The following is a 15468-nucleotide window of genomic DNA, read 5'->3' as shown; positions in this document are numbered from 1 at the left end:
GCTGTCCCCGCGTCCAGAATCCTCGAGCACTGACGTTAACACGGGCTTCGTTAGATGTGTTTGAAGTCCTATGTTGGAAGATCTCACCATCCAATGGAAGGAGGGTCGGTTCTAACATGACATCCCGGCAGATTTCCTTCAACATATTTGCTGTAAGGTCCCTTACTTCGTCATGCCTCATGCATATGAAGCCCCCTTTCTTGCACACCATGGCGTGATCGCCGTCATAGGAAGAGCCACACACGCATTGGGAGGGCAAACCTTCTACTGGCCGACCGTACCTTAGAGCAATGGCATCTGTAAATTCTTGTTTGTTAAGACTGAAACCATTTGCCCTTATCGGTAACGTAGTTAACCAGTTCGAGGCGCCCACCTCCTGTGCTATAGCTACTTTTTTTTTCAAATTTTCTGGAACCTGCAGCAACAGTTGCTGCAACTTATCATTTTGGCAGTGCTGTCGATCTGTCGTAATGGACCTACGAATCTCGTTTACTTCACTGGTATCGACCTCCCCTGTTGCGTTCTGGGCTATTATGTGGTCCGTGAGGGCTGCCGTGAGCTTAAGTGAATTTTGATGTTAATTTGGCTACTACTACTACTACTACTACTACTACCTGTACTAGTAGCGTCATGCTACTACTACTACTACTATTTTTATTTATTTATTTATTTTTTTTTTTTAAACGTGGCCTCCAGCCTCCTCCAATAGCCACACCTTCGCCGCCATTTTATTTCCTTAATATTAAATATCCTAATACATAAGTAGCTATCCTATATGTGTAGAGTTAATTGAGCCGAGAATCTATGTGGCATGCAGTGACTGTTGCCTCATAGTCAATATCTGCAGCTGTTGGCTTTGGGGCAGAAGCTCTCGTTCCTCTGAGGCAGAACAAAGCCGACCGGGAGGAGAGAAGACAGTCGACTGTAACATAACTTCTGGGCTGCTGTTTGTTCGGAGATCACCTCCGCGAGTCTGGCGTAGAAACATCTTGCACTTGGTCCCATCCCACCAGAGGTTGTGAACACTAGAGGAGTGAAGCTGCCGTGATCAATGTTCTGAATTCTCTCCCCTATGCCCTTATCTTGTCGTTCTCATTCCTACTGTGCAGCACCGAGAGCTAAGTTACAAGTAGCCTCATGCCACTACTACTACTACTACTACCTGTACTAGTAGCCTCATGCTACTACTACTACTACTACTACTATTACCTGTACTAGTAGCCCCATGCTATTACTACTACCTGTACTGGTAGCCTCATGCTACCACCACTTCCCTATCCTCTAGAACTTACCTGTTTAGTGCCTTCAATAAGGAGGAAAAAGTGTGACTCAGATGCTATGATTTTGCGGCTGAGGGTGGCTCTCCTCCTCTGACGCACCCATGCTGCTGGGTGGCGTGCAGTAGCGGCGGCTGCTGCTGCTCTCTCTGGAGCCTCTCTGCGCTCAGCTACTCGTTCTCCAGGCATTTGTGAGGGACAACCTGAACACGAGGCCGGTCTCCACACCATCTGGGGCAGCCATTGGTAAACACACTATGTTAATATATACTGCTGTATATTAGACCTCACCTGACCCTCATCGCTCTCACTTGACACTCACCTGACACTCATCTGACTCTCATCTGACACTCACCTGACCGTCATCTGACACTCACCTCACCATCAGCTGACACTCACCTGACCCTCATATGACACTCACCTGACATTCACCTGACCATCACCTGAACCATCATCTCCCCTCACCTGACCATCATCTCCCCTCACTTGACCATCATCTCCCCTCACCTGACCATCATCTCCCTCCTTGACCACCATCTTCCCTCACCTGACCATCTCCCTCACCTGACCATCACCTGACCATCATCTCCCCTCACCTGACCATCATCTCTCACCTGACCATCACCTGACCATCATCTCCCCTCACCTGACCATCACCTGATTCTCCTCACCTGAGCCATCATCTCCTCACCTGACCATCATTTCCCTCACCTGACCATCATGACCATCATCTCCTCACCTGACCATCATCTCCCTCACCTGACCATCATCTCCCTCACCTGACCATCACCTGACCATCATCTCCCTCACCTGACCATCATCTCCCTCACCTGACCATCATCTCTTGCTCACCTGACCATCATCTCCCTCACCTGACCATCTCCTCACCTGACCATCACTGACCATTTCTCCCTACCTGACCATCCTGACCATCATCTCACCCAATCTGTCCCTCACTGACCATACTGACCATCATCTCCCTCCCTGCCATCACCGACATCATCTCCCCTCACCTGGCCATCATCTTCCTCACCTGCCATCACCTGACCATCATCCTCACCTGATGTTTTGTTTTTGACCATCATCTCCCTCACTGCCATCACCTGACCATCATCTCCCTCACCTGACCATCACCTGACCATCATCTCCCCTCACCTGACCATCACCTGACCATCTCCCTCACCTGTGCCATCATCTCCCCTACCTGCTCACCTGACCATCATCTCCCCTCACCTGACCATCACCTGACCATCATCTCCCCTCACCTGGCCATCATCTCCCCTCACCTGACCATTCCCCATGGACAGTGCGACGGTGCCAAGTCACCATATGTCGTCCACCGGTTAAGCCTAGAGGGAGGAATCCACGAGAGGGCGCTGAGGTGTATGGCCTCTGTTTCCCCCCTGTCTGTTTGTCTCTTCTTTCTCCTCATGCTTAATCACATTTATATTGTCTCCCTCTTCTCATCTCTGTCCCCTCCTTCTTCTTCTCCTCTCCCTCTCTCCCTCCACCCTCTCCTCCTATCCAACAAAACACATAAACACAAAGATAATATTAACCACAAGAATACACTAATAGGTCAACAAACAAAGTATAAATAAACATTAATAGAAAACGTAAATAAAAATTACATCAAAACCTATAAAAACACAAGAGAAAATTATATTAAATAAGAATGAAAAATCGTGGGAAAATCGAATGTGACGACGTAATGAAAACAAATGACTATCGGTTTGTGCTGTTGATTAAGCGATATGAACACACGGCGAGGCAGACGATACTTAATATAAGTGTTTTAGTGAGTAATTAATATGTCTTAGTATGAGCAATTAACAGGTGTTCATAAGGGAGTGGTTTTTTAACAGGTGTTTAGTAAGGGAGTAATTAACAGGTGTCTTAGTATGTATACTTAACAGGTGTCTTATAGAGTAATTAACAGGTGTTTTAGTAAGGGAGCAATTAACAGGTGTCTTAGCATGTATAATTATCATAAGTGTCTTAGTATGAGCAATTAATATGGTTTTGAAATATGTATGTCTGAAATATATGTTTTAGGCATGATAATTAACAGGTGTCTTAGTAAGGAGCACTACTGTTTTAGCATGTATAAATTAATTATGTCTTAGTATGAGTAAATTAATATAAAACTAGTTATGTGAGTAACAGAAGACATAACAGAGATACACAGTGAGGCAGGAGGCCAAGGAGAGAGAGAGAGAGAGAGAGAGAGAGAGAGAGAGGACATTCCTGCCAATGGCCCGTACCTATAATGCCCACACACACACACACACACACACACACACACACACACACACACACACACACACACACACATACACACACAAGAAATAACACACACAGAACACACACACAGAGCAAATACCTGGTTATACATGGCAAGGGTCTATACGCTTATATGCATGTACTATATATAAATACTAAATAACTGTGTATACATAGACTAGAATAATATGTATACGCCCTTCTGTGTATACACATATGAGCCAGGTAGGTGGTGTGTGTGTGTGTGTGTGTGTGTGTGTGTGTGTAGAGTGAAGATGAGATGGACGGAGGAGGAGAAGAAGAGGGGAGGAAGAAGGAGGAGGAGGAGGAGGAGGAGGAGGAGAGTGGGAGGAAGAAGGAGGAGGAGGAGGAGGAGGAGGAGGAGGAGGAGGAGGAAGTCAGTCTGGGAGGAGCCTTGTTGGCTGACCAGAACATTGTGTATAACTGACTCACCTTATAACTGACTCACCGTATAACTGACTCACCTTACAACTGACTCACCTTATAACTGACACCGTATAACTGACTCACCTTACAACTGACTCACCTTATAACTGACTCACCTCTGACACTCACCTTATAACTGACTCACCGTATAACTGACTCTACCTACAACTGACCTCACCTTATAACTGACTCACCTCACTGACTCACCTTATAACTGACTCACCTTACAACTGACTTACCTTATAACTGACTCACCTCTGACTCACCTCCTTACAAATAACCGAACTCACACCTGTCTCACCTCACAATTGATTCACTTCCTTATAACTGACTCACCTTACAACTGACTCATCTCACAAATGATTCACTTCCTTATAACTGACTCACCTTATAACTGACTCCTACAACTGACTCACCTTATAACTGACTCACCTTACAACTGACTCACCTTATAACTGACTCACCTCCAACTGACTCACCTCCTTACAAATAACCGAACTCACACCTGTCTCACCTCACAATTGATTCACTTCCTTATAACTGACTCACCTTAACTGACTCATCTCACAAATGATTCACTTCCTTACAACTGACTCACCTCACAACTGACTAACCTCATAACTGACTCACGTCATAACTGACTCACCCACAACTGACTCACCTCATAACTGACTCACCTGATAACTGACTCACCTCCAACTGACTCATCTCATAACTGACTCACCTGATAACTGACTCACCTCCAACTGACTCATCTCATGCGTCACCTCACAGCTCACCTCACAAGTGACTCACCTCAACAGTTCAACTCACAACTGACTCACCTCACAACTGACTCACCTCATAACTGACTCACCTCACAACTGACTCAACCTCATAACTGACTCCACCTCACAACATTCTCACCTCATAACTGACTCACCCACAACTGACTCAACCACAACTGACTCATTCACAACTGACTCACCTCATAACTGACTCACCTCTAACTGACTCACCTCATAACTGACTCACCTCACAACTGACTCTCACCATAACTGACTCACCTCACAACTGACTCACACATCATAACTGACTCCACCTCACAACCGACTCTCACCTCACAACTGACTCAACTCACAACTGATTCAACTCATAACTGACTCTCCTCATACTGACTCAATCACAACTGATTAACTCACAACCGATCAATTTCACAACTGACTCGCCTCACAACTGACTCACCTTTCGTCTCCTCCTTCTTGGAATCAAAGAAGCCAGTGGTCAGTGCTTTCCTCTTCAGAAGGTACGGCCGTCTCTTCTTCTGTACGGCAGCGCTCGTTTGTTCTGAGGACACAACACCACCAGTTATATGTTTGTTTGTTCTGAGGACACAACACTAATAATATGAAAGACCATATCACTAGGTAAATAATAATAATAATAATAATAATAATAACAATAATAATAACAATAATAATAATAATAATAACAATAATAATAATAATAATAATAATAATAATAATAATAATAACAATAATAATAATAATAATAATAATAATAATAACAATAATAACAATAATAACAATAATAACAATAATAATAATAATAATAATAATAATAATAATAATAATAATACTAATAACAATAATAATACTAATAATAATAATAATAATAATAATAATAATAATACTAATAATAATAATAATAATAATAATAATACTAATAACAATAATAATAATAATAACAATAATAATACTACTAATAATAATAATAATACTAATAATAATAATACTAATAATAATAATAATAATAATAATAATAATAATAATAATAATAACAATAATAATAATAATAATATTGCTAGAATAATCTAAGTTAATTACCCCTTCTTTGTTATTCTCCCTTACCAGAAACACGAAGGTAAAAAAAAAATAAAATAAAAATAGCTTCCCCTAGTTTGGTGACCTTTTGTACTGTTGGATTACTGAGTACTGTATTGTTCTTGTTTATTATTTGGACGAACGCCTGTCTATAATTAACCATATGTTGAAAAGGAAACAATAACATTTAAATCGTCTCTAGCGTTCGTATATATAAACTACGGGAAGAGAATGGGAGGTAAAAAAATATAAATAACAAAAGATTTAATATTCTTCAATCAATAAATAAAATATAAATAAACGATAAATGCGATAATAGTACAAAAGGAGAAAAAAAGAGAAAAAGTCAAGCAACATAGATTGAATGTTTGGTTCTTTCCGGGAAATTCCAAACTTTGTGAACTTTTTGGCAGGGCGGGCGAGGCGTCCCAGCAGCCACAGCAAAACATCACCTCCCGCGGTGAAGTAATCGTCAGGGAACCTTCTATTTACACAACCATGGCACCAAACGCTCGTGAACTCAACGGTTGTAAATTATGATACGTAAATTTGTTTTCACACACACACATACACACACAATGGTCGAGGTCCAGTTCTAATAAGGTCCATGGTGGGTGTAGACCGTGTAGTCTTTGGCTTGGCTATAGACTCACGGTACTCCTCTATACGTTCACCCAGCCTCTTCCTTATAGCTACAGTTCTATTATTATTGTTTAACTTAATTATAATATGCTAAGGATTACCACTATTAAAGTAAACTGTGTAAATCAAACGATGTGTATATATAAACGGAATTTACTATATCGTCTCCTGACTCAAACAGAGCCATTAGGTTTTATAATAAATTTGGTGGGAGCTTTGGCTCAGACAGTTTTGTGGCCGAGGTTTAAAATCTTTGATAATAGTAAGACGTTTGGTGGCTTCACCTGGCATACCGAAGGTAAACACCCACCCGTCTCAGTAAGTCATTAAACTATGCCTCCGGATATTCAGAAATACTTACGTTAGATTTTCATCCCCGTGACTAGAGATGTGGTAACGTTCAAATGACTCAAACGGCACAAATGGTGAAAAAAAGTGGAGGCAAAATTGGCCTGAGACTACTGTATCCAGATGAATTCTCATTGTCAAAGTTTAGGAGAACAGTTTTTATACATTTTTGTGACTCCGGAAAATATGGACGATAATATCACATACGGTGTTCCTTAACTTAGCATACTGGTGATTAACAGAGAGCAGTCCTAGTTAAGTCACCAAACTCTGTACTGTGAGTTTTAATAACGTTAAGTCAAACACTCAGAAGAGGTGAGTGGAGGTACTAGTAACGCTGGCGGTCGCTACTGAGGGTCATACAACGTTATATCAAGTAAGGGACTGTTTTTAGTGTATCATGGAGCCCGCGAGTCACAAACAGTATAGTGGGGTGGGCTGATGTGGGCACTGCTTGATAGGGTGGGCTACGGTGGGTTACGGTGGGCTTAGGTGGGCTACAGTGGGCTAAGGGTAGGTTACGGTGGGCTACGATGGGCTCAGCAAGGGGAAACACAAGTTTGATGAGCTACTATGAAGTACGGTGGGCTACTGTGGGCTCAGCAAGGAGACACAAGGAGGTGCAGTGGTGGGAGGAACACAAGGGGAGGGTCAAACAAGAAGGGTTTGACCTGGTGTGTTACCGAGCTTTGTAGCGTCGGCCGGAGCGTCGGAGCCTCGCTGCTTGTCCTCTCCTCCGTCTGCAAGGTCAGGTCACGTGGGGTCAATGGTTAACCTGGGTCAAGGGTCAACATGGATCATATGGTAAGTTGGGTCTAGAGTGAATCCCGGTCAGAGGTCATCCTGGGGCGAAGGTTACTGGTAGAATCGTCAACTCTTGTCAAACATCAAACCAAGTCAAAGGTCAAACCGGGTCAAACATAAAACCGAATCAAAGGTCACACTGGGTCAAACATCAAACCGAGTCAAAGGTCAAACAGGATCAAATTTCAAACTTGGTCAAAGGTCACACTGGGTCAAACATCAAACTGGAACATAGGTCAAAATACACCAAGGTGTCAACCAATTTTATTCAGATTCATCCTGGGTCAAGTGTCCATTGCAAGTGAACTCAGGTCAAAGGTTACATAAGAAAATAAGGAGTCTGCAATAGGCCGGTTGGCCTGTGCATGGCAGCTCCTGTCGAGAGTTACTACCACTCTCTATCATCCATGAATCTATCTAGCCTCCTTTTGAAACTTTCCAGAGTTCCCGCACTTACTACAAAGTTGCTAAGCTTGTTCCACTCGTCCACCACCCTATTTGTGAACCAGTTTCTTCCTATCTCCCTCCTAAACCTAAACTTATCCAACTTAAATCCGTTGCTCCGAGTCCTATCCTGCTCGGATATTATAAGAACTTTATCTATATCCCCTTTATTGATTCCTTTCACCCGTTTAAATACTTCTATCATATCTCCCCGCACTCTTCGTCTTTCTAGGGAATGCAAGTTAAGTTTCTTTAACCTATCCTGATATGGAAGGTTTCTAAGTCCCGGAATCATTTTTGTCATTCTTCGCTGCACCGACTCTAGTGAATTTATATCCATTCTACAATAGGGGCACCAGAACTGAACCGCATAATCAAGGTGCGGCCTGACTAGCGCAAGATATAGTTGTAATAAGACCTCTGCACTCTTGTTACTTACACTTCTAGATATAAAACCCAATACTCTGTTTGCCTTATTTCGAACATTAACGCACTGTTTTCTAGGCCATAGGTCCGAGCATACAAGTACCCCTAAGTCTCTTTCACAAGTCGATTTCTCTAGGTTGATGTTGTTAAGGCTGTATACATTATCAGTATTTGTCCTTCCAATATTAAGTACGCTGCACTTGCTGGTGTTGAATTTCATTTGCCATTTTTCAGACCACCCCTGCAGTTTATTTAGATCCTCCTGTAATGCAATTGCATCCTGCCCTGAATTAATCTGCCGCCCTATTTTGGTGTCATCCGCAAACTTGCTTATGTCACTGCTGATCCCAGTATCTAGATCGTTTATGTAGATTATGAACAAGAGTGGGCCTAGTACTGACCCCTGAGGAACCCCACTGGTTACACGGCCTCAGATTTAACACCATCACGCTGACCCTCACGTTCTATCGGTGAGCCATGATTTTATCAATTTAAAACTTTCCCTCGATACCATGAGCCTTAATTTTTTTCTCAGAAGCCTCTGATGCGGTACTCTATCCAAATGCTGCTAAAAGTCTAAGTAAAATATGAAATTTTCGTCTAAATTATCTACTACCTCGAAGACTTTCCTAAAAAACGTCAGCAGATTTGTTAGACAAGATTTTCCCTTTGTAAACCCATGTTGTGAGTCGTAGATTAATTTGCTTTTCTCTAGATGCGATCGGATGCTATCTGCTATAATTGATTCAAGAAATTTCCCCACTACTGACGTCAAACTGATCGGCCGGTAATTTGACGCTGATGCTCTGTCTCCCTTTCTGAATATGGGTACTACATTTGCCTGTTTCCACAACTCTGGCACAACTCCGGTGTCTAATGATTTTGTAAATAAATTTACAAGGGGTCCGCTAATCTGTTCCCGGGTTTGTATTCTTTAGTTTATTTATCTTCTTAAGAACATCCTCTTTTCTGATAGTGATATTCTTTAATTTCTCTTCTTCCTTTCCCTTAAATATCAGTTTCACCTCCGGAATTTCATCGCAAATTTCTTCTGTGAAAACTAATAAGAAGTAGCTGTTCAATGCTTTGCTTATTTCTTCACTGCCATTTATCAATTCTCCCCTCCCTGACTTTAAAGGCCCAACTTTGTCCTTGACCTTTGTCCTATATACCTGGAAAAATCCTTTGGGATTCGCCTTGGATTCTCTTGCTATTTTGATTTCATAGTCTCTCTTTGCTTTCCTTACATTTTTCTTAACATTCCTAGATAGTTCATTATACCTGTTTCTGAGCTGCTCCTCCCTTTAATTTCTTACAGAATTCCTTTCTTTATTCTATGTCGTAACTTTAAGTTTTCTGGTCATCCACCTTGGCTCATTCTTATTTGACCTAATTTTTCTGTATGGTATATTTTGTTCTTGTGCTTTATGTAGTATACTAGTGAATATATTATAGTCATGATCAATTGTTGTGTCATCTATGACCTCACCCCTTCCTACTGGGGACTGACGTGACTGTTCCCAGGTGACCTCACCTAGGTACCTTCTTAACCCCTGATAATCCGCCAACCGAAAGTTTGAGACTGACCATATTGTCATTGTTTTTCGTTTCCCGATTTAGGGTGAACCTGATTTCTCTGTGATCACTGTTACCTAGTTTTTCCCCTACTGTGATATCTCTGATAATATTTTCTTTATTTGTTAATACTAGGTCTAATATATTGTCACCTCTAGTAGGTTCTGTAATTAGTTGTTTCAAGAAATTGTCCTGGACTGCGTCTAGGAAGTCTTCAGATTCATAGTCGCCTACAATGTTGTCCCAGTCAATATTTCTGAAGTTGAAATCCCCCATAATGCATAGGTTGTTATATTTTGCTGCCCTACTCATTTCCTGCCATATGGGCTGAGCTGCTTCTTTGCCAAGACTTGGGGGCCTGTAAATCACTCCCATAATTAGTTTTTCTCTTCCTTCCGTGATTTCTACCCATACAGACTCGGTTCCTATTTCACCCTTTATTGAATTATTAATACAACATTTTAATGTATCCTTGACGAAGAGTGCGACCCCTCCCCCCTTCCTACCTTCCCTGTCCTTGTGAAAAAGGTTGTACCCTTCTATGTGGTACTCTGATAAAGAGTTCTTGCTCGCCACATTCATCCAAGTTTCGGTGATTGCTATGACGTCTACATTCTCGGTACATACAACCGCTCTCAGCAAGTCTATTTTATTTCTAACGCTCCTACTGTTTGTATAGTATACATTTAAACCTACCCTTCCCTGGTCCTGTTTTACTCCTTTATATGATGACGTCATATAAACAAACACGTAGATAAATACAATCAAGTTATAAAAATTGTTTACAGGATGAGACACAAACACAGGTGGTAAGTTACTGTTGCTGTTGTTTTGTTGGAGGAAAAACAAAACGTAAACATTAACGAAACCAGTGAAAAAAATTTAAATTCTTAAAAAAAAAAAAAAACCGCAAAGGAATCGAACCTTAAAAATAATTCTTTGGAAACAAACTGAAATGCTAGAAAATAAAAATTCGTCGGAAAAAATCATAGACAAAATCGAAAATCTTAAAAAAAACGTAGAAAAAATCGAAATCTTAAAAAAATTCGTAGAAAAAATAAAAAATCTTAAAAAAAAATCGTAGAAAAAATCGAAACTCTTAAAAAAAATCCCCAGAAACAGAAAAGAGGGAGAAAAAAAGGCCAATCCACGACAGTCTTCCACAACAACCAAGAGAACAAAATAAATAAAAAAATAAAACGAAAAAGAAGGAAATATTAATCGCCAATATTTTACCTGAAAAAAACCCCATTAGATGACTTTGTTCACCTGTGCATGTCTTCCCAACGTGTACAGTCAGCAAAAAAAATATTCTGCACCCCTTGGTCTGATGGCCTCTGCAACGATCACAGACTGAGGCCATGTTAATTTGGTTAGGTTGGTATATCTGGTTGTGTGATGCATTGTATAACCAGTATAATGTATTTTTTATATCACGTACAGTTAATGGATATAAATTAACAGGACTCACCCGCGTAAATGAGTGTTGTTCAGAATGCGTGTGTCATATTGTATAACACAATAAAGGTGACCCCCCCAAAAAAAAATTACTGTACAACTCTAGCTAATATGCACAACTATGGCTAATGTGTACGACTATGGCTAATGTGTACAACTATGGCTAATGTGTACAACTATGGCTAATGTGTACAACTATGGCTAATGTGTACAACTATGGCTAATGTGTACAACTATGGCTAATGTGTACAACTATGGCTAATGTGTACATATATTCCCACGTAAGTAACTCATCCCATGGAAACTCTGACAAAAACTCTCGTGACCTGGGGAGGCCTAGCAGGTGGTCCTGGGTTGTCTCTATGGGAGACTGCTTAGCTGGGCACCGGAGGGAAGTCGGGGAGGGAAGTCTTGCGTGACTCTCCTCCCGTGAGCGGGACTGGGCTGTGGTGGACCTCCTCCTCCGATCCCTGTGTGTCTCTCTCTCCCCGACTCTGTCTCTCTGACTCCCTCTCGCTGCTCCCCTGAGGGAGGGCTACGAGCGGGACTGGGGACGTGGTAGCTGGCCCTTCTTGGTTACAAGACACACTCTCGTGAGGGAGGGCTAGGACGTCCTATATATTGGAAGACCAGCCGTCAGGTTGAGCTGATCGGGGGGGCGGCGAAGGGTCTCCTTACATTTGCCCTCGCTAATGTAGGGTCAGGTCTGGACTTTTTCAGAGACTATAAGTTGTATATTCTGGAGAAATCTTCAGATGGGGCCGTGTGACATGAGAGGCCCTGGTTGATTTGTGGCCTCTTGACTTGGGCTCGAGAGTTACATTTGACCTGGCTAATGTGAGGTCAGGTCTGGACTTCTTCTGCGATGTAGGTTATTGTGTATATTGGGAGAGAGTCGGCAGGTGCCTTCTTACATGTTTGTTGGGGCCGTGTGACATGGGAGGGGAGCCTGGCTGATTTGTAACACCCATGAGTGGCCGCGAGGGTTACCCTTACACTTGACCCCCCTAATGTTGGGTCAGGTCTGGACTGTTTCTGAGATGTAACCTGTGGTCTGACAACCCATCACTATAGCTAATGTGTAAAACTATGGCTAATGTGTACAACTGGCTAATGTTTACAACTATGGTTAATGTGTACAATTATGGCTAATGTGTAAAACTATGGCTAATGTGTACAACTATGGCTAATGTGTACAACTCTAGCTAATGTGTACAACTATGGCTAATGTGTACAACTATGGCTAATGTGTACAACTGGCTAATGTGTACAACTATGGCTAATGTGTACAACTATGGCTAATGTGTAAACTCTAGCTAATGTGTACAACTATGGCTAATGTGTACAACTATGGCTAATGTGTACAACTGTGGCTAATGTGTAAACTCTAGCTAATGTGTACAACTGGCTCATGTGTACAACTATGGCTAATGTGTACAACTATGGCTAATGTGTAAACTCTAGCTAATGTGTACAACTATGGCTAATGTGTACAACTATGGCTAATGTGTAAAACTATGGCTAATGTGTACTACTATGGCTAATGTGTACAACTATGGCTAATGTGTACAACTATGGCTAATGTGTACAACTATGGCTAATGTGTAAACTCTAGCTAATGTGTACAACTATGGCTAATGTGTACAACTATGGCTAATGTGTGTACAACTGTGGCTAATAATGTAAACTCTGGCTAATGTGTACAACTGGCTCATGTGTACAACTATGGCTATGTGTACAACTATAGCTAATGTGTAAACTCTAGCTAATGTGTACAACTATGGCTAATGTGTATGGCTTTAATGTGTGTGAAACTATGGCTGTGTGTACTACTATGGCTGTGTGTTTTAACTGTGGCTAATGTGTACATATGGCTGTGTGTGCAACTATGGCCACAATAATGTAAACTCTGCTAATGTACAACTATGGCTAATGTGTACAACTGTGGCTAATGTGTACAACTATGGCTAATGTGTACAACTATGGCTAATGTGTACTACTATGGCTAATGTGTACAACTATGGCTAATGTGTACAACTATGGCTAATGTGTAAACTCTAGCTAATGTGTACAACTATGGCTAATGTGTACAACTATGGCTAATGTGTACAACTATGGCTAATGTGTACAACTATGGCTAATGTGTACAACTATGGCTAATGTGTACAACTATGGCTAATGTGTACTACTATGGCTAATGTGTACAACTATGGCTAATGTGTACAACTATGGCTAATGTGTACAATGCTGTGCATAATTTATCAGAGAAAATTAAATATATTCGAAAAATATCCAAAGGCACCACAGGTGATCCAAGCGTGTGTGTGTGTGTAGGGTGTGTAATGCATCTAGTGTGGCAGCATTATGTGAGTGTTAAGGTGCAAGCACTGCTTGCTTCCTCTCGCTTATAACTACCACCGCTGGCTAGCCCTCGTGGTGAACAAGGAAGCAACCTTGCATAAGTCTTCCCCTGCCATTACATAGCCTCCTCACCATCAAATCTCCTGTTGTGTCTCCTCGTGGCAACATACGGTAACTGGGTGCCCCGCGGCCCCAAGCTAGACCAGAAGGGGCTCTTGGAGCAGCAGTGTGCCCCAGAGGAACGTCGCATTGGCCCATCGGCATGTAGGCACGCCGGTACTACCAACCACGCGGATAACCTTGGTAAGTATAAGCTACAGGAGTAAACCCTGAACAAAAATATGTGATGGAGCCCCACATCACGCAACATGCTACAGAGCTCCAAGACCCCAATGGCGGAAGAGGCAGAAGAGGTGACCAACTTGGAACCCAACGACAAGACCTACAGACGAAGGCAAGGCAAGATGGTCAGCTACTAAGGCAAAACCCAACAAATTGGGCTATGCAACTCTCCCTCTCCCCAGTCGTTGCAACACATGCACCACTGGATCAGGAAAAGGGAGAGCCAAGATGTGTGGTTGCAGCCTGCACTCCTGCCTCACCATATATATATTAACTCATGTGCAGACATCATCCAGCTTATCATACTTTTCATCATCAAAACCCCTATGCCCCCAAAAGTCCTAAGGCGTGGGACGAGTGGCGACGGGGACAGGCAGAGGTGACTGCCGGGAGTCTCTAGTCGCAACTCTGCACATGGGCGGCACAGATAAGGTCGTTTTTGCACTGGGATCTAGGCAGCAGTGTAATCTGGTCCAGTCTGTGCGACTGAACAGCCCTTCTTAGGAGCCACTCTGCCATACACCACATAGGGAGGAGGCGAGAAAAGGTGCCTTAAACATAGCCTGCCTAAAGAACCAACCTGACTGGGTAACTGCACCCATCAATGTCATCCTACGCGGTCTAAAACATAATCATAATCACAGATCAAAGAAAAAACAAACTATACATTATACAACCTCTTATGGTCGCTGCATGGAATGTCAGGACCCTTCTGGATACTGGCACAAACGAGCGTCCTGGAAGAACCGTCCTTGTGGCAGCCATTACTGAGTCCATGCTCCCAGACGAGGGTCGACTCACAGAACAGGGGTCTGGCTATACCTTCTGGAAGGGTAAGCCTGCTGCTTAGAGAAACCGCATTTATGGAGTTGCCTTTGCCATCCGCCAATCCATCCTCCATAGGCTAACTGAAGTGCCTGTTGGGATCAACGAGCACCCCTGACGCTCCGAGTCTCACTGAATCACTCATGTCATGCCTTCTTCATTTGTGTATGCGCCCCAACACTAGATGCAGATGATGACACCAAGGCAGCCTTTATACGACCTTGACAGAGTGGTATCCTATCCCCAGAGAAGATAAGGTTGTGCTCAGAGGTGACATCAATGCCAGAGTTGACAGAGATGCTGACAAATGGCAGGAAACCATATGGAAAAACGGAGTGGGCAAGTGTAATCCCAACGGCCTACTCCTCCTCAGC

General features: G+C 42.4%; 1 protein-coding gene across 1 annotated transcript in view; it reads right to left on the bottom strand.

Moving 5' to 3' along the window:
* The window catches only part of LOC121857291, a 62386-nt gene extending 48195 nt beyond the window's left edge, over window positions 1-14191 (bottom strand). The window contains exons 1-5 of the mRNA XM_042353280.1: window positions 14098-14191; window positions 7543-7599; window positions 5232-5333; window positions 1452-1508; window positions 1293-1336 (exon numbers count right to left, since the gene is read on the bottom strand). Coding sequence (XP_042209214.1) covers window positions 1293-1336; window positions 1452-1508; window positions 5232-5333; window positions 7543-7599; window positions 14098-14191 — 354 coding nt within the window. The remainder of the gene's footprint in view (window positions 1-1292; window positions 1337-1451; window positions 1509-5231; window positions 5334-7542; window positions 7600-14097) is intronic.
* Window positions 14192-15468: the final 1277 nt, after the last annotated feature.

Source organism: Homarus americanus, unplaced genomic scaffold, assembly GCF_018991925.1.
Source record: "Homarus americanus isolate GMGI-L3 unplaced genomic scaffold, GMGI_Hamer_2.0 scaffold20465, whole genome shotgun sequence".
Lineage (NCBI taxonomy): Eukaryota > Metazoa > Arthropoda > Malacostraca > Decapoda > Nephropidae > Homarus > Homarus americanus.
This window is presented reverse-complemented; position numbering and strand designations above follow the sequence as displayed.